At 42.6% G+C, this 25,242-nt stretch overlaps 2 protein-coding genes across 9 annotated transcripts; one reads left to right on the top strand and one right to left on the bottom strand.

Moving 5' to 3' along the window:
* Positions 1-633: 633 nt before the first annotated feature.
* On the bottom strand, positions 634-9,628 carry ZC2HC1C (zinc finger C2HC-type containing 1C). Of its 5 annotated transcripts, none has more exons than XM_054448481.2 (3): positions 8,934-9,628; positions 6,773-8,129; positions 634-1,191 (listed from the first exon to the last, which is right to left on the bottom strand). In XM_054448481.2, the coding sequence occupies exons 2-3, from the start codon at positions 8,108-8,110 to the stop codon at positions 928-930; spliced, it is 1,602 nt and encodes a 533-aa protein (XP_054304456.2). In that variant the 5' UTR covers positions 8,111-8,129; positions 8,934-9,628; the 3' UTR covers positions 634-927. The 5 variants fall into 5 exon arrangements, with proteins under 5 accessions (XP_054304456.2, XP_054304455.2, XP_054304458.2 ...); XM_054448480.2 differs by having other exon boundaries at positions 8,735-9,086; XM_054448483.2 differs by having other exon boundaries at positions 6,946-8,129; positions 8,934-9,086.
* On the top strand, positions 9,138-25,242 carry ACYP1 (acylphosphatase 1). 4 transcript variants are annotated; one of them, XM_054448486.2, is made up of 3 exons: positions 9,138-9,474; positions 15,092-15,183; positions 24,827-25,242. In XM_054448486.2, the coding sequence occupies exons 1-3, from the start codon at positions 9,393-9,395 to the stop codon at positions 25,040-25,042; spliced, it is 390 nt and encodes a 129-aa protein (XP_054304461.1). In that variant the 5' UTR covers positions 9,138-9,392; the 3' UTR covers positions 25,043-25,242. The 4 variants fall into 4 exon arrangements, with proteins under 4 accessions (XP_054304461.1, XP_054304463.1, XP_054304462.1 ...); XM_054448488.1 differs by lacking the exon at positions 9,138-9,474 and adding an exon at positions 14,602-14,698; XM_054448487.2 differs by lacking the exon at positions 9,138-9,474 and adding an exon at positions 14,627-14,734.

Genomic DNA, 25,242 nt, shown 5'->3' with positions numbered 1-25,242 from the left:
GTTTTGCTTTGTTGTTGAGGCTGCTCTTGAACTCCTGGCCTCAAGCAATCCTCCCACTTCAGCCTCCCAAAGTGCTGGGATTATAGGAATGAGCCACCATGCCCAGCCTGTCTCAGCTTACTTTGATGGTAGATTTTGCTGCCTCTAAACAGTCATTTAGCCAAACCAATTTGAAAGTAGAGTGCTACTAACAGCTAAAATGGAGGTTTCTTTCTTAACATATGAAACCCATTAGAAAAGAACAAGTAGAGAGAAGTATAATGTGTTTCCCCCCCAACACCCATCCCTACCCTGTAAAGTACATAAAGATCTTTCCTTTATTACACAGTACACCATAGGGAAGGTTTAGGAGACATTGGTGCCTTAACCTTACATACTTGTATTGGTTTTTGGCCAGGATCATGCACCAGGGAGACCAAGGATAGATTTCCATTAATAATGCCTTACAGCAAAATTGTATTATCTTTTATAAGAGTTACCATCTGAGTGATCATGCCCCTCTGACACCAACACATCCTAATAACTCCAGCTTCTACAAAAGCAAGAGTTAACAGGAACTCTGAACATACATGCAGTGACAAGAAGGCACAACCAGATGCAGGCACTTAACTAGCACAAACCACAAGTCAGGCATGCAAGAAGAGAGCTTTAATGGAGCCTGCTCACGACTCTTCAGTGTCTTCACCCATCAATTCTGAGGGCAATAACATAAAGCATACCAGCCCAAGGTTGTAATTTAGTGGGAAGCTGGGGCTTCCTTCTGCCTCCTGCTGCTTAGCAGTGGCTCTCTCCTCACAGATTTTAGCTCTGCAGGCAGATCTGGGAGCTGTTTGATTTCTTTCTGCTTTGCATCAAATTCTACTCCCACTTACTGCTGAAGAGAAGCAGAGCTTTCTGAACTATCCAAAAGTTTCCATTGTTGTCTGCTCAACTATAATGCTTCCTTGGAGGTGGAAGACAGTTCTTGATGGTCTTACACTTGGGAACGTGTTGCTCAGCCACCTTGGGAGCAAAGTGGCGGCTACAGTGAGGACACTGAATGTAGTCCGGGTTTTCTGCAGGCAGGACGGGAAGCAAGTGTGAATGCTTTCCACTTTTGCCAGTTACCTGCTGGACCTCTCGAGCCTGGCGGAGCGTATGGATAAAAGATTCACGCTTCTGTCTCCAGTTGCTCTTCTGAGGAGGTTCAGCCTGTAATGTAAAAGGGAGACTGATCATTCAAGTTGGCACCTATCTCCTTCCTGAGTCTCTTTTAGAATAATAGTAAGAAAATGAAAAGGGTACTAATCTGCAAGGTCAAAGAGAACAGGAAAGGAGCAACAGTGGTAACTGACTTGCCAGCGTTGAGGCAAACCAAGGGCCTGCAAAGGAGGTACTGCTGAGAGGCAAGCCACTTTCCCAACAGAACCCAGAGAGGTTCAGTGCTTGGAAGTACCAGATAGTGGAAAGTAAGGAGGTACAGAACTGAAAACAAGTAGGACCCCACGGCTCCTCCCACCTTATGCATCCGAGTGTTCGACACCCAGGCACACTCACAGAAGAGGACGGATTTATTCTCTGGAGAAACTGAACCACACAGATTTCTGACTCAGGAAATCTAGACAGGTGGAACTGGGTTAATCTTGGGGCTGAAAATGAGGATTAAGTACAAGTGTACATACCAAATTATGGAACTGTCAGCCTCCTTCCCCCACTCAGCCCCCAGAGTACCAAGCATATTGGCATCCTCATAGGAAAAAGAGGGGTTCTCTGGATACACAGAGCAGTCCAGAGAAAAGCCTTCAGATACTGACCTTGGGAAACGCTAATTAAAAGACTCACTATCTGGTAACCTTAATATGAAGATCCTTAGTCAATAAGCCCCACTTAAGTTTAAATATGAAAGGACAGCCAGGAATCATCAGATATTTGCTAAAAGCTCTAACAAGAAAAAGAGCCAAAAAATCCACAAACAAAAACCTAGGAAGCAGCAACAAGGCAGGTGGCAGAAGAAAACTTTTTTTTAACATGAGACCATATCAACAAAATGAGTATTAGAAGAGATTGTGTCCATAAAACAAGAAGAGTATACTGTGAAAAAAGACAACCAGAGAACCAGAAAGAACTATTGTAAATTAAAACTTTGATAGCTAAAAATAAAAATTATTTAAATAGAGGCCAGGCGTGATGGCTCATGCCTGTAATCCCAGCACTTTGGGAGGCCAACGTGGGCAGATCACAAGGTCAGGAAATCAAGACCATCCTGGCTAACACGGTGAAATTCCGTCTCTATTAAAAATACACAAAATTAGTTGGGCGTGGCAGCACACGCCTGTACTCCCAGCTATTCAGGAGGCTGAGGCAGAAGAATTGCCTGAACCCGGGAGGCAGAGGTTGCAGTGCGCCAAGATCGTGCCACTGCACTCCAGCCTGGGCGACAGAGCAAGACCCGGTCTCAAAAAAAAAAAAAAAATTAAATAGAAATGTTGTAAACTAATGTCAAGAAAATTTCTTAGAATGGGAAAAAAGATCAAGATGGAAAGTAAAAAGAAAAGATTAGAAAATTAGAAAGTTAATCCTGGAAGTCCAACATGTGACCAGTAAGAGTTCCAGAAGGAACAGAGAAAGCACGAGGAGAAGATTATTGTTTTTTTTGTTTTGTTTTGTTTTTGTTGTTGTTGTTTTTTGAGATGGAGTCTTGCTCTGTCACCCAGGCTGGAGCGCAGTGGCGCAATCTTGGCTCACTGCAACCTCAGCCTCCTGGATTCAAGCGATTCTCCTATCTCAGCCTCCCGAGTAGCTGAGACTACAGGCGTGCGCCACCACGCCTGGCTAATTTTTGTATTTTTAGTAGAGACGGGGTCTCACCATATTGGTCAGGCTAGTCTCGAACACCTGAGATCAGGTGAGCCACCTGCCTCAGCCTCCCAAAGTGCTGGGATTATAGGCGTGAGCCACAGCACCTGGCGAGGAGAAAATTATTAAGGAAATAATACAATTAACATTCCTAGAATTAAAGATCACACATTTTGAGATTGAAATGGCTTACCAAGTATCTAGCACAATTATTTTAAAGTTTCAGAATTTCAAAATAAATACAGAATCCCGTAGCCTTTAAAAAAAAAAAAAAGGTTTCTTGTAATGGAACAGGAATCAAAATGGCATTAGATTTCTCAACAATATACTGGATGCTAAAAGCTAGTGGGAAATACCTTAAAAGTTCTAACATAATCATTTTCCTCCTAGAATTCTGTACCTAGCCAAATCATCAAATGGGAGCCTGTCATATAGATAGTGTCATTCATTCCAAGACAATATACCTGCTGTGCACTTTTCTTAGTAAGCTTCAGCAAAGGAAGGAGTAATGCAAGAAAAAGGAAGCCACAGGATGCTGGGAACAGGGGACCCAACAAAGAAGAGAAGCAAAGAGAAGTCCCAAGACAATGAGTTTGCACCAGGCCTAGAGAATACCCAGTCCAGGTTGGAGCAGAAGGGGTCAGAGTGGCTGAAGGGAGGTTTTCAGAATTAAAAAATCAAACTGATAGATCATGAGAGGTGTTTGAGCATTACAAAAACATTAACAGATGTCTGATATCAGATAGATCGTTGCGGGGGGAAAAAAGACAGTTATGTAGAAAATGAAGGAAATGAAAACATACGTCCATTATTAACTCTAGGTACATGTGGGCAGAGACAGAATTTGTTCACTCATTAATGAACAAAATTTACTTGATCATTACAATGTGAAAGCTAACTACTTTTAACCAAAAATTGTGATTCAACTACAGTGGAAGGATAAGAGAAGGAGAATAGTAGGAGAGAGGGAATATGAAAGAGAACTTCACTCCCAGCTTCCATAAGTTGTTACCAGGTAGACCAGGCACTGTGGCTCATGCCTGTAATCCCAGCACTCTGGGAGGCCGAGGTGGGCAGATAGATGACTTGAGGTTAGGAGTTCAGGACCAGCTTGGCCAACTTGGTGAAACCCTGTCTTACTAAAAATACAAAAATTAGCCGGGCGTGGTGGCACTCGCCTGTAATTCCAGCTACTCAGGAGGCTGAGGCACAATAATTGCTTGGACACGGGAGGTGGAGGTTGGAGTAAGCCAAGATCAAGCCACTGCACTACAGCCTGGGCAACGGAGACTCCGTCTCAAAAAAAAAAAAAAAAAAGTAATGTAGAAAATTGATAAATCAAGAAAATAAGCATATTATTTAGAAATATGGAAAGGCAGACCAGAAGAACCATCTAACAGAACTGAAGGCTGCCTCCAGAGGCTGAATTAGGGGCTCCATTATAGGTCACTCAGTACTACATGTTTTTTAAATGCATGCAAACACTATTAAATTTTTAAAAGAGAAAAAAGACAACTAGCTCTTGGTGATCTGGCATTGTTAATGATGAATAATAGGAAGAGATACTATCAAAGGAAAAGAAAGGATCCTTCCAGAAAGTCTCTTGCCAAAACAGACAAGAAGGCAAGAGAGTATTAGCGATGGTATCCAGGAACCTTTAAAAGAATTCGAAGGCCGGGTGCGGTGGTTCATGCATGTAATCCCAACATTTTGGGAGGCCGAGGCATGTGGATCACAAGGTCAGGAGTTCAAGACCAGCCTGGGCAAGATGGTAAAACCCCCATCTCTACTAAACATACAAAAATTAGCTGGGTGTGGTGGCGGGCAGCTGTAATCCCAGCTACTCAGGAGACTGAGGCAGATAATTGCTTGAACCCGGTAGGTGGAGGCTGCAGTGAGCCGAGATCGCTGTAGTGAGCTGAGATTGTGCCACTGCACTCCAGCCTGGGCAACAGAGCGAGACTCGGTCTCAAAAAAAGAATTTGATCAGGGGAAAGTTCTTCAAGTATATGAGATCCTTTAGTAATTTACTTCTTATACTCTAATTCCTATAATTTTATTCCTCATTGTACTGAAATTCTATTCAGTTAACACTTACTAAGCACAAAGCACAAAATATGTTCCCTGTCCTCAAAAATGCTTACAGTCCAGGAGAGAGACGGGGTGTACGTCTGCTGGAAGTTACGTGAAGATTAAAGGATACCAGGAAAATCACCTGTTCTTGAGTACTCTAGAGGAATGACAGGAAGGTACAACCACTCAGCTTCCAAAGGCCCAGCACTGTGGAATAAGATTTGAGACATTACCAGGGTGGTGCGGGTGCATCTTAGTCTAGGTCCCTTCTGTGTTGGTGTCCTCAATGTCACACATTCCCCCAAACTAGCTGCCATAAAGCTGGAGCATCTGATCTCAGGAACCTAATTATTTTGCTTCACCGTAACTGTATTTACAAATTTAAGAAACACAAGATTCTTTTAGGCTCTGGCCAAAAATAAATCACTACAGTAGGACATAGAGTGAATTTCCAGTGGATTATTGGGTTGAACTGAAAGAAAACAGGAAAAAACAGTAAGTGGTGATCATATTATCTGCAAGAGCAAAATGTTGATTTCTTCTTTGGAAACTAGATTTCAGGGAGATGATCTCTGAGCATGGATGGGACTTCCTTGTGATTTCCCCAAACTGTACTGAAAGAAAGAACTCTAATTGTAAACAATTTCTTCTAACAACCGTCATATAAATGTGAGTTTTTAAAGGCTCCAGCAAATACACAGAACTGTAAAGTGCCAATGGACAAGAGGTGCCAGCACAGTGGAGGGAGGGTTGGGAAGAAATGAAAACAGAATGACACTCTCTTATTCTTCTAGAATATTAGAACTAGATGGGGCCTCTGAGATCATATGATCTATGCTTTCCCAAACTTCAATCATCTGCACTTTCACTTTATCCTTACAATTAATTAATATTTTTCTGTAAATTCATGATCCCTGGAAATCAGGGGCTTAATATATTGTTATATTTTCCTAATATAACACTAAATGACTAATCAATTTTTCTAATACAACGCTAAACACTAAAACTACTAAAATAAAGTTTGTCAGCATGCCACACCTTGAGAAATAACCATTTTATAAACCAAGTCGCACAACCTTGACATGTCATTCATTTATGAGACAATCTTCTCCAGATATGTCCAAATGTGCCCATGAAGTTCACCTAAATTTATCATGTAAGTGTCACGAAACCCTTACTTTTTCCAACCTGGTTTTTCTAAAGTGAGAAATAATTGGCAAGGGCATCGTTTGTAAGATAACCAGAAAGAGAGTCCTTTTTACCTTCAAGGTGTTTACATTCTAAATGGGCAGAAAAAGAATTCCAAACTTAATTGTGTTTCATCTATTTACTAAGAAGCTATGTCAACACTGAGCTAATCTTAAAAGAGTAAATAGTTAAAGGAATGGTCACAGATCCTAGTCTTGGGAAGTAGCAGAATATATTGCAAAGAGTGAGGAGTTCTCTCCAGGTGACAAAAGCCTGCATTTTTTTCTTTAGATTTTTTGTGTCTTTTAAATTTTCTACGGTAAACTTTTATTACTTTTATAATCCAAAGGACACAAATTCTATGTCTAGATTTTTTAGTCATTCCAACCAAGATTTATATGCTGACTCTGCCACTTAAAGCTGTTTGTGACCTCAAGCAAGTTACTTAGCCTGTCCAAGTCTTGATTTTTGAACTGATACAATGAGAGAGAATGTGAAGATCACATGAAAAGCTCCAATCACAATGCTGGCATACAGTAGTAATCAAGAAATGTTAATCCGAGATGTCAGTTCTTCCTACATGACACATGAATTTTCCCTGAAGAAAACTGATGATGACAAAACAGACCCCTATAATGATCGCCACACCAAGTCACATCCATAAGGCTCTTGTTACCTTGGCTGAAGCTGGCCCCTTCCAGTTCAAGTACTGCTCTAGTTCTGTGCCCTTAGCCCGGGCCCTGGAGGAGTCAAACACTTTCCTCTTGGAACCCCGCATCCTGCTGCAGATGTTGGAGTGTCTCTCCAGCCTGAACAAGAGGAATTTGCGCCCACAGTGGCCGCACTCACCCAGCTGTGGCTCTTCAATGGAGCCGCTGGTACCTGAGGAGTCTGGTGCCATGGACAGGCTGGAATTTCTGGCGGATCCCTGCAAAGCACCGCCTGGTGTTTCTGAAGGCAGGGAGAACTTCTCCACCGACAGCTCTGAGACTCGGTCTTGAATTTTATTATTGCTTGCTACCAGCCTTTCCCTTTTGAGCCTCTGGATTCTATAATCAGAGAGCTGGAATGGACTTGAATTTTGTTGAGACCGTCCCCAAGTTTCATCCTCTCTCCTGTCTCTACTAAATTCTTCCTCAAACTCAAATTCTGGGGAGAAGATAGGTTTGTACATGGTGTTGCTGTTATTACCTTTAACTCTGCTCCTGGGGAGTATAATTTTCTGTAGCTCTCTGTTTTCATTTTCCTTGGCCTGTTCCTTTTGCATCTGGATCCTTCTGAGTTCCTCCTCTGTCTTCTTCAGCTTTCCCCTCAGGAGAATCTGCTTTCTTCGGATTTCCTCCTCTAAGCTCTCCCCTGCAGCTTCTAGTCTTCGGATCTGCACCCACTCCGTCCTGTCAAAGTTTGCCACAGCCTTCTCCGCCTGCATGGCAGCAAGAACAGTACCAACCACAGAAAAGTTGCCCTGGTTCCTCACACCAAAGTTCCTGGATGAAAACTCTCTCGGCTCAGGGGGCCTTGGGTAGACATTATGGTACCCATCAGTGCCAGCCTCACCTGTACTGCACGACTTCCTGTGGACCACGGGTTTCAGTGGGTACGCCCGGTCCACTCCAACTCGTTTCTTTGTAAAGGGGATAAAGTCCTGGTTATTGGCTTTGGGATACCAGGATTGAGGGCCTGACGAGTAAAACAAACCATTTCCTTGGCCCTGGGAATCACTTTCTGGATCTTGCTGGCTGATTCCAGTACAGTGGGGATAGGAGTAGCTCCGGGCTTTTGTGTGGGTGTTCCATTTGGGGTGAGTATAGACTTTATCCAGAGTCAACTCTTTGTTGCTCAAAAGCTGCTTCTGGAAATTGTTCCTCAGGTGCCCCTTCAAGGACTGCTGGGAAGAGTCACCTTGTTCGTAAGAGTCTTGCTTGGCTGAGTGGGGCCCTGGAGCTTCTGTTGTATTATGTGGGAGCATAACGCCCACAGGCAGATGTGATGCCAACCGCTGGAGACCAGCCATTCAGGGCCTGGACTGACGCCTACGGGAGATTTAAACCAGATACACGGGAAGAGTTTGTCTGAGGTTCACTCTCGGCTGCTAAAGCAAACTATTTCTACATTTGCCCTGCCCACATTCCCTTAAACTTTTCTAGGGACAGTGTTGCTGGATCTGCCAAAGTTTCCCTTCAAAAACCATTTGGTGAGTGATTATGCACAAGACACTGTGTTAGGCCCTGAGGGTAGAAAAATGAAGGTGCTACAGGTGTTCCTGCCACCTAGCTTTCCTTTCCTCCAGCACCAGCCTCTGCCACGCACAGTATACTCTATAGTAAGTGGAAAGAGCATCGGACTGAAGGTCAGGTTCTAGGCCTGTAACAGGACAAGCGACTTCTCCCTTGCTGGCCCCCGTTTCTTCACCTGTAAACTGAAGGGTTCCCGCAGAGTCCAGCCTCACCATTTTACAGGTGAGAAAGCTGTGGCCCAGAGGTAGTGACTGACACAAAGAACTCTCAGGGCTTCCCTCCAGCTGGAACCGTGCTTGATTCCAAAGAGCACAAAAGCTGCTAGGGCCTGGAGCAGGTGCCTGGCTGTCAAACCCGCATCCCAGGAGTCCCCGTGGCGCAGACGGTAAAAGTTTTGTAACCTGAGCGTTGAGGGCCACCTGACCTGACCGCGGCCAGTTTTAGATCCTTAAGGCTGAAGTCAAGTTTTGTCCCGAAGGGTCAACTGGGGCGCCCCCACTGCGGACTCCACCTCTGGGGACAAGTCCTCTCGTTCTCCTGCCCTTCGGTCCCTTAGGAGGTGGAGGTGCTGACCCCATGTCTCCCCGCCCTTCTGCGTACCTGAGGCCCTCGGGCACCGCTCCTGCTCAGGGAAAAACCCCAGGGCCTAGTCTCCCAGACCTGACCTCCCCATCAACCGACAGCCGCGCAGGCGCTCTCAGCTGGCTTCGCTTATTCCCGGTGCCTGGAGACCGAGTCACTGGCGCGCCAAGCTCCGCCCCTCGCCGTGAACTCCTCCGGGAGACGCGCGCAGGCGCAGTGCACCAGCGACCCGGGGCGACCGGGGGTGGGGGTGCGGTCAGCCCAAGGTCACTTGACCCAGTCAGTGTCCGGCCAACTCTGCAGCTCGGTCCAGCCCTGCCCTTGGGGAGTCGGGGAGGGGCGGGAGAGGCTTTTCTGGGGCTCCTTCAAAGAAGAACTTGTACTTTTCTGAGAACGACGCTCCCAGACCTTGGGGTGTGCCCTTCTCTGGCAAAGGGCGGAGGCCCTGGCTGTGCCTCCGCGTGCTTCCGCCGCAGGATGCCGGCGTCCGCCCGCCTGGCGGGAGCGGGGCTGCTGCTGGCCTTTCTCCGCGCGCTCGGCTGCGCTGGGCGGGCCCCAGGTATGGCTGCACGCGCGCGCTCCCTGCTTGTCCTCGCCAAGGTTTTGGAACTTGCTGCCAACGTTTTTGCTACGCAGTATCTTTCCAGGGTAGTTTTTGTGGCCAATCTAATTATTTTGATATTATAATGTTTTACTCTCACGTGGTAATTCTCGCCGTCTCTACTTAGGGCCCAGGAATGACTCAGCCAAATGTAATGATAATAAAGTTAACTACCAGATCGAAAATAATCAGTATAACCTGGTTTCAACAGTAAATGATACTCTTAACTTGTTGACATCAAAAGAAAGTTCATTTTTCTTCTTCGCTTCAGTTCATCTGTGTAAACCGTTTGGAGCAGGCAGTTCGCTTTTTCCCTGTAACTGCACAATTCATGCACATGGAAAATAATGTAGACAGCAGTCATCAGTGTTAATACTTCAACATGTCATATTACAGCTGTTACCCGTTACAAGGAAATTCCTTGGTGAACCCTCCAGATCAGTCTTTTTTTTTTTTTTTTTTTAATTCCTCGTTTTCATCCCTAGTTGACTCTACCGCCTCTCCGTATATGCAGCTCCAGACGTTTCCCACTCCACTCAGGGTCCCGATTATCAACTCCCACAGCTTCCCTCAGCAGAATTTACCGGCTTTCTTTTTCTCTTTCTCTCTCTCTCTCTCTTCTTCCTCCTCTCCCTCTCTCCTCTGTTTCTGTCTCTGTCTGTCTCTCTCCCTCTCTCCTCTCTCTCTCTCCTTCCCTCTCCTCTATGAGAAAGAAGAGCGACTTTCCATGAGTTCTCTTGAATTAGTCCTTTTCAGTACCCTCCAGGAATTGACTCCATCACTTTACCCCTGCATTTTTGTTTTGTTTTGTTTTCTGTTTTGTTGGTTTTGGGGGCTTTTTAAATTTGTTTGTTTTTTGTTTTTTGAGACGGAATCTTGCCCTGTTGCCCAGGCTGGAGTGCAGTGGCGCACTCTCAGCTCACTGCCACCTCTGCCTCCTGGGTTCAAGTGATTCTCCTGCCTCAGCCTCCCAAGTAGCTGAGATTACAGGCGTCTGCCACTACACCTGGCTAATTTTTTGTATTTTTAGTAGAGACGGAGTTTCACCATGTTGTCCAGGCTGGTCTTGAACTCCTGACCACAGGTGATCCTCCTGTCTCGGCCTCCCAAAGTGCTGGGATTACAAGCATGAGCCACCAGGCCTGGCCTTTGTTTGTTTTTGAGACAGGGCCTCACTCTGTCACCCAGGCTGGAGTGCAGTGGCACAATCACTGCTCACTGCAGCCTCGACTTCCACAGCTCAAGCGATCCTCCCACCTCAGCCTCCCGAGTAGCTGGGACTACAGGTGTGTGCCCCCCACACCCAGCTTACTTTTTTTTTTTTTTTTTTCTATAGAGACAGGGTCTCCCTTTGTTACCCAGGCTGGTCTCAAACCCCTGGAGTCAAAAGAGATCCTCCTGCCTCAGTCTCACAAAGTAATGAGATTATAGACGTGAGCCACGGCACCCTGTCTGCATCTTGTTAACTTCAAGTTATACCTCTCCATAAACTCCGTCTCTTTGGTTTTAAAATATACTCAACTTTCCCCTGCAAAACAAGCCTTGCTTCCCTTGACCTAACTTGCATATTACAATCCCATTCATTTCTCCTCTTCTCCACAAGACTTCTTAATGGAAATCTCCACATTTGCTGCCCACATATCCTCATCTCCCCGTCATTGTCCAGTTCACTGTGGCCTGGCTTCTACTTTCTCCACTTTATTTAACTACAAAGCTACCAGTGACTTTCCAAAGACAAAAGCTTCATTTTTTCAGCCTCCTCATGTGACATTACTGATTATCCACCCACTTAGAATGCTCTTCTCAGTTCTCCTGTGCCCTCTTGGTTTCTTCTTTCATGTTCTTGCTCCATCTTCTTCCAAGTCTGGCATTTATCTTTTCCCCATCTACCCCCTAAATTTAAGTGTTTTCTGAAGCCCTCCTATTTCTTATATATATATATGTAGTTCCAGACATTCTCTTCTTTAATGATTTCAACCAAATGCTGAAATTTCAGGTTTCACCTGTGTTTAAATGACAGCCAGCTTAGCTTTAGTCTTTCTCATTAGTTACAGACTCAAATTTCAGGACTGCCCATTTGACACCTCCACAAGATTGTTCCTTAGGAACCTCAAATTCTGTAAGACAACATAAACTCGTGATCCTCTCCCATTCTCAAATCTGCCTCTCCAGTGTGCCCTTGCATGCTCACAGCATCAGTCTTCCATGCTTCCCTCTTTGTTGCCTCTTCCTTCTAACTAATCACAAGTTTTATTGAGTTTTCTTCCTTTTTTTCTTTGAGACAGCCTTGCTCTGTCATCCAGGTGGGGGTGGAGTGGCGCGATCTCAGCTCACTGCAACCTCTGCCTCTCAGGTTCAAGCAATCCTCCTGCCTTGGCCTCCCTAGTAGCTGGGACTACAGGTGCGCACCACCACACCCAACTAATTTTTGTATTTTTAGTAGAGATGGGGTTTCATCGGTCTCGAACTCCTGACCTCAGGTGATCCACCTGCCTTAGCCTCCCAAAGTGCTGGGATTACACACGTGAGCCATCACGCCTGGCCTATTGAGTTTACTTCTGCAATGTCTCTCATATATGACTCTTCCTTTACATTTCTGCTGCCCCAGGTGAGTTTTTCCTCACTTCTCCTTGGGATGGCATGGCCCTCCTAATTCTGCTCTTGCCTTCAATATCTGCTCTTCAAACCCATCCTTCATGCTGCAGCCAAAATAATCAGTCTAAATGTTTCTCCCCCCCAGCTTTATTAAAATATACTTGACAAGTAAAAATTATATCTGTATTTGCAGTGTACAAAGTGATGTTTTGATATATGTATGCATTGTGCAGTGATTAAATCAAGCTAATTACTAAATGCTTCTGATCCTACCATTTCCCTCCCCAGTAGCTTCTTCTTTGCCTATAGAATAAAGTTGAAATGCATAATTTAGCATGGCATCTCTACCTCCCAGATTAGGTCCAGCCTACCTTTTCAGTTTTGCCTCCCCTTAATAAGCCACAGAGTTCAACCCAGTGAGTCTCATCCCTGGCTGTGTGTTAAGACTACTTGGAAAGCAATATCTAGGGGTGAGGCCTGAGGATTAACATTTTTAAAGCTTCCCCAAAGATCCTGATGCACAAGCAGGGTAGCAAACCCCTGGTCTAGCCACAACTGTCTACTTGTACTTCTTCATCTCCATGGTACTACCTTACTCTTAAGCTCCACATACTGGGAGCTGGTAGAGCATAGCATTCATGGGGGTTGACTCTGGAACCAAATCCCAGCTCCATCACTTACTGGTTGTGTGACCTTGGATTAAATGCTGCTGTTTCCTCCAAGAACTCTTTCCCAGTCTTCCCAATCAGAATTAATTTGTTTGCTCCTTTGTAATATTTTCTGTCCTTGTTATAGCACAGGGCTGGTTCCTGATGAGCTCTCAATGGATTTTCATGGAATTAAATTATCATGCCGTATATTTTATTGTCATTATTTGCATGTATTTGTGCCCCTACACTAAATTAGAAACTCTTTGAGGGCAAAGATTTTATATCATTCATCTTTATATATCCTAGAGTGCCCCATACATATTAGACACTCAGTAAGTTTTGAATTCTATAGAGAAACTATTTTTTAAATGAATTTTAGAGAAAGAAATACCATTAGCAAGATACTCTCTTTAGAGTTATTTTCAAATATTGCCAAGTACAACATTCAATCCAGCTTGTTCACCACCAACCCCCCACCTCTCAGCACTAAGGTTGTATGATTCTCTAGGATATGGATCCTCACTCTGTAGCAGGGAACTAGCAGAATGATGAATTTCCATGCCTACTGTCACAAACCCATATCTCATTGTCAAGTCTGCCAACCTGGCATATTCACATAAGGAGTCTTACATTATGAAGAGGTGTAATGTATACAGTCAATCCACAGAGGATCAATAAACACCACAGTTTTCCTTCACACACATTATGAATCATAAGGGTAGCTGGATTCAAATGTTTACACATCAACTCTAATTTTAACCATCTTCATCCACATCCCCCTTGACAATTCCCTGTTCCCAAAATAAATTCATGTAGTTTGGCCATTTGGCTTAGATTGACTGATTCAACTGTAATTCTGGAGCCATGAGTTATTTTGCTTGTGCCCTTGCTTTATTTGTTTAGTTAGTTGGTTATTTGTTCAAGCATTATTTGACATTTTCTTAGTAAAGGAGACCGGTGAGTAGCTTCCAGAACCCCAGAAGCAGACATAACCTCCATTGGGACCTCCTGTGCACTTATGCCCCTGTAATCCCCTATTCCAGATTGTTATGACCCAAACTTTAAGGAGAACTGAATGAAAAAGGACAGAAAGATTAAATGTATCCTACTCAACATATTTTTGATGTTTATTTTTTATTTTATTTATTCATTTATTTATTTGAGACAGAGTCTCCCTGTGTTGCCCAGGCTGGAGTGCAGTGGGGCAATCTCGGCTCACTGCAGCCTCCACCTCCCAGGTTCAAGCGATTCTCCTGCCTCAGCCTTCTGAGTAGCTGGGATTACAGGCGCCTGCCACCATGCCCGGCCAATTTTTGTATTTTTGGTAGAAACGGGGTTTCACCATGTTGGCCAGGCTGGTCTCAAACTCCTGACCTCAAGTGATTTGCCCGTGTCGGCCTCCCAAAGTGCTGAGATTACAAGCTATTTATGATGTTTAATGTGTACTGTTTGTCTCTCACCTCCAGAATTAAGCTCCTCAGGACAGGGATCCTGTTTTGTTCACTAATGTTTGCCAGGTCACCTAGAACAGGTGCCTGGCACACAGTAGCTGTCAGTCAGTATTTAATTGAATGAATGTATCCCAATGTACTTCTTCGTCTATGCCTTTCTCCCCATGAGAAAATGAGAAGAGGGGTGCGTTTGTTGACTGAGATGGGATGAGGGTTAGGTTTGTGGAGGCCCAGCGGAGATCCTGGACAGATCCCCAACCCAAAGGTTTTGGGTTGCCTGACAACCGCGTCCTGAAATCCCACCTTCTGGGCGGGCCCAGGCCGAGGCTCTGTCTCTGATTGGTCAGCTGGAGGTGATGGGCATGAGAGACAGCGAAGGAACAGCTACACACTAAACTTCCGGACGCGGAGGTTTGCGCGCCTTGGTGAGCCGTTGGCGTAGTGGTCCCGGAGTGATCCCGGCGGCCCGTGGGGAAGACAAGAAGGGTGAGCCGCCAGGGGCCCCCGGCGTGTGCTTGTCAGGTCGATTAGCCCTAAAATGTTAGTAGCAAGGGATTCTGGGTGTTAGTAGCAGAGAATTCTGGTAGTGAGGGAGCGGGACCGGGCATGGATGTAAGGAGGTCATCGGTCAGCAGGTGATTTCCCCAGAAGAGGCTTCAGCGGGCAGCTGCGATCCGAAGCTCCCTCTCCCGGCGTCTGGTTCTTCCTTCACACACGCCTTATTACATCCACTCACGATTCCATTTCCATGGACCTTGAGGTCGAGGAGAGGTCGCAGTGGTTAAGGATGGACAGGGGTGGGTGTGGCCCTTTCTGACTCAGGCTTGCGGTTCCTGGAATAATAGCCCTTCACTCTTCTGCTTTCCTGGTTTCTGACAGGTTTGAGCATGGCAGAAGGAAACACCCTGATATCAGTGGATTATGAAATTTTTGGGAAGGTGCAAGGGGTGTTTTTCCGCAAGCATACTCAGGTATGTGGCCTGCAGGCTTTGGGGTGGTAACCTAGGTTATGGGCATGGGAACAAGGGACATGTTCTTGACAAATGTGAGCTGGAAGCCGCTGGCTATTTGGTAGCTGCATGGCAAAGAGGTAGTTTGTAGAGCAATGAGTATGAAAATGCTGTGCAATCGGTAAAACATGGTGTAAATGGAAGATTATCTTGCTGTTATTATTAGTCAGTGGTGCCTGAGCATCTAGACACACATTAATGAGCTTCTCTCTTCCAAGGGAAATAGAGGGCTTCCCCAGTTCTCGCTGTTGTGGCATCATCAAACCAAGTCAGATTTCTTATAGAAAGGCTAACATTGATTGAAGAGATGGCATTTAGATGACCTGATGTCATGTATATAACATATATAAATGCTTCCTCTGCAGCTGCTGCACTTTCTTCAGACCTCTTTCTCCAAGCTTCCCTCAATTCTCCACTTAATTCCTTTCTATTCTTTTTTGGTTTTCAAAGAACATTTACCTTTTCCAGCTGATGTTTTTCTTATTAAAAACTCTATCCATTCCAGAATAGGTGATGGGAACACTCAATGTGGAGCCTGGTATTCTTCCTAGAGCAATAAAGGAGTATTTGAGGGGATGGACAAACTGTTGGCAGCCTCTACCTCTGCTTTAATGTGGCTAATCTTCCCTCAACAGGCACACACAAATGCAAGCTCAATTTACCCTCTGCCTTCTGTAGGTATTGGCTATTGCCTTCCCAGTGTGTCTCTAATCCCACAGATAATGAGTTAGGACTGCAGAACTTCTTTTTTTTTTTTTTTTTTTTGTATTTTTAGTAGAGATGGGGTTTCACCGTCTTGGCCAGGCTGGTCTTTAACTCCTGGCCTCATGATCCATCCGCCTCAGCCTCCCCAAGTGCTGGGATTACAGGTGTGAGCCACCGCACCCAGCCAGGACTGCAGAACTTCTTAAGTGTCTCATTCCTGGGATTGTGGTACTTAAAATTCAAATTCTAACCTGGAAGGAAATATGAATGTGAACTGTCAATACCTCTTTTCCTTTTTCTTTTTTTTTCTGAAGGATGGTGGCACAGTCACAGCTCATTGCAGCCTTAACCTCCCAGGCTCAAATGATCCTCCTTCCTCAGCCTCCCAAGTAGCTGGGACCACAGGTGCATGCCGCCACACCCAGCTTTTTTTTTTTTTTTTCTTCTTCTTTTAATAGAGAGCTATGTTGCCCAGGCTGGTCTCGAACTCCCAGGCTCAAGTGATCCTTCTGCCTCGGCCTCCCAAGGTGCTGGGATTACAGGCATGAGTGACCATACCCAGCCAATACCTCCCAATACCTCTTCTTTTCTTTTCTTTTTTTTTTTTTTGAGACAGAGTTTCACTCTTGTTGCCCAGGCTGGAGTGCAATGGCGCGATCTCAGCTCACCGCAACCTCCACCTCCCGGGTTCAAGCGTTTCTCCTACTTCAGCCTCCCAAGTAGCTGAGATTGCAGGCATGTGCCACCATGCCCCATTAATTTTGTATTTTTAGTAGAGACAGGGTTTCTCTGTGTTGGTCAGGCTGGTCTTGAACTCCCAACCTCAGGTGATCGGCCTACCTCGGCCTCCCAAAGTGTTGGGATTACAGGCGTGAGCCACTGTGCCCGGCCAATACCTCTTTTTCTAATTATTCAAAAATCATTTCTTCCCATCTGACACTCAAATAGGAAATGACTGTTGAAAACAGAATTGCTGAAACTCATAGCAAGAGCTGTGTTCCAATTAGCTTTGCTACCAATTATGCAGGTAAGTTCCTGTAAATTAAGGTGATTGAGATAACAGCTTCAAAGGTTAGTCAAAGTTGTTGAAGGAAAAGGGCCAGATAGTGGTATATATAGCCCATCTTTCTCTACCTGCCCCTCTCCCCAGTTTAAAGAGAGAATAACAGAATGCAGAAAAACAAATATTGATTGGAAAACTGCATATAAAATGACATCTATTTTTTCTTAATTAGGCTTGTAGCTTATTCTTTACTATTTATAATCATTTAAATATATATGTTCATTTGAGCAGTTGTTTTGCTGCAATCTGTTTGCTGTTGATATTATCTAACCTCTTATTTAAATTCCTTCATTTCTAGAGAAGTGGCAAATAATAATTCAGGGACTTTTAAAAACTTGGTATATAATTTACATCCCATAAAACCCATCCTCCTAAAGCGTATAATTTGGTGATTTTTAGTATATTCACAAAGTTTTGCACTAATTCCAGAACATTTTCATCATCCCAAAAAGAAACCCCCTACCTAGGTTAGCACTCACTCCTCATCCCCTGAGCCCCTGGCAACCACTAACCTACTTTCTGTCTCTATGGATTTGCCTAGTCTAGATTTTTGTTGTTGTTGTTGTTGAGACAGAGTCTCAACTCTGCCTCACTCTGTCACCCAGGCTGTAGTGCAGTGGCGTGATCTCGGCTCACTGCAACCTCTGCCTCCCGGGTTCAAGTGATTCTTCTCCCTCAGCATCCCAGGTAGCTGGGATTACAGGCATGCACAACCACACCCAGTTAATTTTTGTATTTTTAGTAGAGATGGGGTTTCACCATGTTGGCCAGGCTGGGTCTTGAACTCCTGACCTCAGGTGATCCACCTACTTCAGCCTCCCAAAGTGCTGGGATTACACGCGTGAGCCACCGTGTTCGGCCTATTCTTGATATTTAATATAAATGGAATCATACAAATGTGGCCTTTTTTTGTGACTGGCTCCTTTCACTTAACATATTGTTTTCAAGGTTTATCTACACTGTAGCATGTATTAGTATCCTATTCCTTTTTATGGCTGAATAATATCCCATTGTATGGATATACCACATTTTATTTATCCATTCATCAATTGATGGAAATTTGGGTTTCTGATTTTTGGCCATTATGAATAATAGTGCTGTGAACACATATGCACATATTTTTATGTAGACAATGTTTTGAATTCCATTGAGTATATACATACCTAGGAGTAGATTGCTGGGTCATATGGTAACTTTATGTTTAACTTTTTGAGGAACTGCCAAACTTTTCCAAAGTAGCTATACCATTTTATGTTCTCACTGGCAATGTGTGAGAATTCTAGTTTGTCCACATCCTTGCCAACAATGGTTACTGTCTTTTATGTTAGCCATCCTAGTGGGTATGAAGTAATATCTCATTGTGGTTGTTTGTTTGTTTTTCAGGTATTAATGAATTTAAAAGGATTTAAATCATACAAGGAATGTTCTCCAATTACGGTGAACTAAACCACATAAAAAAAATAAAAAAGATAACTGGAAAATCCCAAAATATTTGGAAACCATATAGCACACTTACTTCTAAAATTGTGGTAGAATACATAGAACATAGAAATTACTGTTTTAACCATTTTTAAATGTACAATTCAGTGGTCTTAAGTACATTGACATTGTTCTGTTTATCTACAGAACGCTTTTCATCTTGCAAAACTCTGTATTCATTAAACACTAACTCCCCATTTTCTCCTTCCCCCATGCCCCTGATAATCATAAATCTACATTCTATTAACTCAACTACTCTAGTTACCTCATATAAGTGGAATTTTACAGTATTTGTCCTTTTGTGGCTGGCTTATTTCACTTAGCGTAATATCCTCGAGGTTCATCCGTGTTATATCATGAAAGTAAAAACAATTTCCTTTCTTTGTAAGACTGAATAATATCCTGTTGTATGTGTATACTTTCAGTGTGGTTTTGATTTGCCTTCCTAATGACTAATGATGTTGAGCATCTTTTCATGTGCTTATTGGCATATTTTATGTCTGCTTTGGAGAAATGTCCATTCAAATCTTTTTGCCCATTTTTAGTTATTTGCCTCCTTATTCTTGAGTTGTAAGAATATTTTTATTCTGGATACTAGTCCCTTATCAGATGTATGATATACAAATATTTCTCCCATTCTGTGGGTTGTCTTTTTAATTTCTTGATAGTGTCTGTGAAGTACAAAAGTTTTTACTTTTGATGAAGTCAGATCAAATTTATCTGCTCTTTTTTTGCTTGTACTTTTAGTGTTATATCTAAGAAATCTTCCTAATCCAAGGTCATGAAGGTTCATGCCTATGTTTTTTGTTTGTTTTGTTTTTGTTTTTTGTAGCAACTGGGTTTCCCCATGTTGCCCATGCTGATCCTGACCTCAAGCAATCTGCCCACCTCAGCCTCCCAAAATGCTGGGATTACAGGTGTGAGCCACCACACCCAGCTGTCATGCCTATGTTTTCTTTTTTTTCTTTCTTTTTTTTATTTTTAGACAGTCTCGCTCTGTGCAGTGACGTGATCTCGATCTCGGCTCACTGCAACCTTCCGCCTCCAGGGTTCAAGCGATTCTCCTGAGTAGCTGGGATTACAGGTGTGCGCTACCACGCCCGACTAGTTTTTGTATTTTTAGTAGCGACAGGGGTTTCACCATGTTGGTCAGACTGGTCTCGAACTCCTGACCTCATGATCCGCCCGCCTCAGCCTCCCAAAGTGCTGGGATTACAGGCGTGAGCCACCGCGCCCAGCTGCCTATGTTTTCTTCAAAATTTCATAGTTTACACTCTTAGATTGAGGTCTTTGATCCAGTTTGAGTTAATTTTTATGTGATGTGAGGTAGGAAATCCAGCTTTATTCTTTTGCATATGAATATCCAGTTGTCCCAGCACCATTTGTTGAAGTGAGTATTATTTCCCACATTCATTTTTCATAGCACCCTTTTCAAAAATCAACATAAATGTAAGGGTTTATTTCTGAACTGTCAATACTATTCCATTCATCTGTATGTCTGCCTGCTGTAGTTGAGATGTTTGTCCCCTTCAAATCTTGTATTGAAATTTGATCCCCAGTGTTGAAGGTAGGACATAATGGGAGGTGTTTGAGTCATGGGGCCAGGTCCCTCATGAGTAGATTAATGCTTTTCCTGGGGGGTGGTAGGGTCAATGAAGTCTTACTCCATTAGTTCCCTGGAGAACTGGTTGTTATTTTTATTTATTTATTTTTTTTGAAACGGAGTCTTGTTCTTGTCGCCCAGGCTAGAGTGCAGTGACACAATCTCGGCTCACTGCAACCTCCGCCTCCAGGGTTCAAGCAATTCTCCTGCCTCGCCCTCCCAAGTAGCTGGGATTACAGGTACCCACCACCACACCCAACTAATTTTTATATTTTTAGTAGAGACAGGGTTTCACCGTGTTGGCCAGGCCGGTCTCAAACTCCTGACCTCAGGTGATCTGCCTGCCTCGGCCTCCCAAAGTGCTGGGATTACAGGCGTGAGCCACCGTGCCCGGTGAGAACTGGTTGTTAAAAAGAGCCTGGTACCCCACCTCTTCCCACCCCTGCCTCACAGTGGAAACAGCCTAAGGCCCTCACCTGATGCCAGTGACAGTCTCATGCTTATACAATCTACAGAATCATGAGCCAAATAAACCTCTTTTCTTTATAAATTAAATTACCCAGCCTCAGCAGGTAGTTCTTTTTTTTTTTTTTTTTTGAGACAGAGTCTTGCTCTGTTGCCCAGGCTAAAGTGCAGTAGTGCAATCTCGGCTCACTGCAACCTCCACTTCCCGGGTTCAAGCAATTCTCCTGCCTCAGCCTCCTGTGTAGCTGGGATTACAGGCACCCACCACCGTGCCCGGCTAATTTTTGTATTTTTAATAGACGGTGTTTCACCATCTTGGCCAGGCTGATCTCGAACTCCTGACCTCATGATCCCCCCACCTCGGCCTCCCAAAGTGCTGGGATTACAGGTGTGAGCTACCACGCCTGGCCCTCAGGTAGTTCTTTATAGCAACACGAAATGGTCTAAGCCACTATCCTTATGCCAATACCACACTGTCTCAGTTACTGCAGCTTTGTAGTAAGTTTTGAAATTGGGAAGTGTGAATCCTTCAACTTTGTTTTTTCTTTTCAAGATTATTTCTATCTATCCTGGGTCCCTTATGTTTCCATGTAAATTTTAGTATCAATTTTTCGATTTCTGCAAAAGCACTGGGATTTTGATAGAGATTGAGTTGAATCTGTAGATCAATTGGGTAGTAATATCATCTTAACAATATTAAGTATTCCAGTACATGAATAAGGGATGTCTTTCCATTTATTTAGATACTCTTTAATTTCTTTCAAGAATGTTTTGTAGCTTTCCGTATATATCTTGCAATTCTTTTGTTAAATTTATTCCTAGACACTTTATCTTTTTGATGCTATTATACATGGAATTGTTTCCTAATTTCATTTTCAGTTTTTCATTGCTAGTGTATAGAAATACAATTGATTTTTGTATATCAATCTTATATCCTACAACCTTGTGAGACTGTTAATTAGCTCTAGTGTGTGCCTGTGTATGTTTGTTAGGACTTTTTGTATACAAGATATGTCATCTGCAAGTAGAGGTAGTTTTGCTTTTTCATTTCCAATCCAAATGCCTTTCTTTTTCCTGCTGTGGATAGACCCTCAAGTATAATATTGAGTAGAGTGGTAACAGCAGACATCCTTGTCTTGTTCCTGATCTTAGTGGGAACGTTTTCAATCTTTCACCAGTAAGTATGATGTTAGCGTGGGTTTTTCACAGATTCCCTTTATCAGGTTGAGGAAGTTTCCTTCTGTTCCTAGTTTGTTGAGTGTTTTGATCATAAAAGAGGTATTGGTTTTTGTCAAATGCTTTTTTGCCATCTATTGAGATGATCATATAGCTTTTGTTTTATTAATATGGTGTATTAAATTGATTACTTCTTGTATATTGAACCAACCTTGAAAGAAATCCTAATTTGTCATGGTATACAATTCTTTTTCTATGTTGCCTGATTTGGTTTGCTAGTATTTTGCTGATGATTTTTACATCTCTGTTCATAAGAGATATTGGTCTATGGTTTTTTGGTTGTTTTTTCTCATGACAGCTTTGTTTTTTCGGGGTTTCTTTGTTTTCTCTTTTACATTGGGTTTTTTTTCCTCCCTATTTTTCATTTTTATTTTTTAGCTTTAGTTTTAGTATGAGGATAATGCTGGCTTAATAGAATGTGTTGGGAAGTGTTTCCTCTTCTTTTTTTTAACCCTTAATTCTTGGTTTGGATCTTCTTCTATTTTTTGGAAGAGTTTGTGAAGGGTTGGTAAAGGATTGTTTTTTAAACATTTGGTAGAATTTACCCATGAAGCCGTCTGGTCCTGGGCTTTTTATCTGTGGGAAGTTTTTTGATTAAAAATTCCATCTCTTGGTATAGGTCTATTCAGACTTTCTATTTCTTCTTGATTCAGTTTTAGTTGTTTGTCTTTCTAGGTATTAGGTTTCTTTTCATCCAAGTTAATCTAATTTTTGGGCATATAATTGTTCATAGAATTCCCTTATAGCCTTTTTATCTTTATAAGGTTGGTGGTAATGTCTCCTCTTTTATTTCTGATTTTAGTAATTTGAGCCTTTCATCCTTTTTTCTTTATCAGTCTAGCTAAAGGTTGTCAATTTTGTTGATCTTGTCAAAGAAGCAACTTTTGTTTTATTGATTTTCTCTATTCTTCTGCTTTCCATTAATTTCTGCTGTAATCTTTATTTCCTTCTTTCTGCTCATTTTGAATTTAGTTTGCTTTTCTTTTTCTAGTATCCTAAGGTGGAAATCTTGGTTATTGATTTGAAGAGAGTTTCTTTTTAGATTGCAACTACAGGTGGTGATTACATTCCTTAAAATGTTGTCAGATGATTGTTTAAGCAAAAATACGGTTATGAGGTAGAATTCACTTTTTGGAATTTTCTTAGGGGAGAAAAACCCTGTTTGTGCAATAGATATTCAAAACTGAACGTGAGTCAATAACATTATGCCATCATGAAAAAAATAAGAACAGAGTTGAGCACACAAATGAAACCAGTAGGAAACGCCCATTCTCAACACTGGTCAAATTTTGGAGTGTTCTGTTCAACTCTCAAGAGTTCAGATAAGGCCAGGTGCAGTGGCTCATGCCTGTAATCCCAGCACTTTGGGAGGCCGAGGCAGGCAGATCATGAGGTCAGGAGATCGAGACCATCCTGGCTAACACAGTGAAACCCCGTCTCTACTAAAAATACAAAAAAAATTAGCCGAGAGTGGTTGCGGGCGCCTGTGGTCCCAGCTACTGGGGAGGCTGAGGCAGGAAAATGGCATGAACCTGGGAGTCAGAGCTTGCAGTGAGCTGAGATCACGCCACTGCACTCCAGTCTGGGCGACAGAGCGAGACTCCATCTCAAAAAAAAAAAAAAAAAAAAAAAAACACACAGAGTTCAGATAAATCACATTGCAAACTTCTAAAGATTTATTTGACTGTGACAACCTCCTGTTTAAAACTGCACATTCTTACAGCTATTTACCATATAAGATAACTCTTAAGAACTGGAGATAGTCAGCTCCCCTGGGTTAATCTGAAGCAGAAGAGGGCAGTTGTTATACTGCCCTGTCAGTTGGATGTGGAGTCTTACTCAAAATTCATTCTCAGCATTCTTCTTTTATGGTATCTTCTTTGGCACTTAGCAGTGCATCGGGTAGGCATCTTCTATTTTTCTTCATTCCTTAATTTCCTTTGTATCCCTCAAATGGTTATTTATTTGGCTGGAGTCTGTTTTGTTCATTAACCAAACATGTCTTTGCTTTGAACATGTCTTTGATTTGATGGATACTTAAATTCCTCATCAAACATTTTGTTGCTATGCATAACATTTTCTTTGGCTAACTCCAGCAATTTCCCACATTTTGACATGCAATCATGTTAACTCCCATTTTCTTTTGTAATCCAACATCTTCTATTTAGATAATTACTTCAACAATCAATGACTTAATATTCTAATCATAAATTTATACAAAAATAAAATTACCTCCAAAACATTGCTACCTTTCCTAAACATTCAGTCTTGCCACAGTTTAATAAAAGGAAAGAACATTAAAAAGGATAAGCCACTGTAATGATTAGATGCTTTTTATAAGCCTAAAGATATTGTGATTAGACAGAAGAGAAGAAAGTCAAGTGAAAAGCTGATAGTTATGTAGTCTTATGGTTTGCTGTTGAGAGGCTGATCACCAGCTGCTTTCCTTTTCTAGGAAGGTAACAAAGTGGGCTTTGGCTACAACATAAAGATGTTGGGTTAGACAGTTTCACTACAGTAAGAACAACGGGATGAGTTGCCCAGGAAATTGTGAAATACTTTCTAATGATCTTTAAAGATATAATGAACACTAATTCATCTGGATTTGTTTAGGTGTGGTCCTGGTTAAAGGCAAAGGGAAGGATCAGATAACTTCATGTTTTTTCATTTAACATACCCAATAAATTCTTGATTAGGGGAAGGGAAAATGAGCAAGATACAGTCCAGTATTCTAAAAACAATCAGCCTTCAGGGACCATTTCAAAAGCATCTGTTTTGGACTTAAGCCTTTGATACTTAACCAAATTGACTACACACTGAAAAATTCTAGTGCCTGGGTTTTATAGGGTAGAAGAAAGACATGCAGTCAAGTGGCCAATATTTCATGTGAAGATTAGCAATGAGATCCTTCTTGCTGTCTTTCTTTTGACTGTTCTGGGCAATATCAAATTAGTTTCAGTGGCTTGATTCTAGGCCAAGATTCTGGCAACAGATTGTAGTCTTACCTTGTTTTCTTCAATCTCACTGGATCTCTCTCTTTTTACCCCCCTTAGGCTGAGGGTAAAAAGCTGGGATTGGTAGGCTGGGTCCAGAACACTGACCGGGGGACAGTGCAAGGACAATTGCAAGGTCCCATCTCCAAGGTGCGTCATATGCAGGAATGGCTTGAAACAAGAGGAAGTCCCAAATCACACATCGACAAAGCAAACTTCAACAATGAAAAAGTCATCTTAAAGTTGGATTACTCAGACTTCCAAATTGTAAAATAACGGCCTGAATTTAAGTTTTCTAAGATAAACTAGTGGTTTGGTTTTTATTGTTAATAGAAATAGAACTATTGTGTGTTAATATTAGCATTAGTCAATAAGTTATTTTAATGTCAGATTTTTGAATGTTATTATATATTACCTGTATGATGAAAGGATTACAACTGTACACAAATCTAATCAATAAAAACGTTAGAACCTTC

Source organism: Pongo pygmaeus, chromosome 15, assembly GCF_028885625.2.
Source record: "Pongo pygmaeus isolate AG05252 chromosome 15, NHGRI_mPonPyg2-v2.0_pri, whole genome shotgun sequence".
Taxonomy (NCBI): domain Eukaryota; kingdom Metazoa; phylum Chordata; class Mammalia; order Primates; family Hominidae; genus Pongo; species Pongo pygmaeus.
This window is presented reverse-complemented; position numbering and strand designations above follow the sequence as displayed.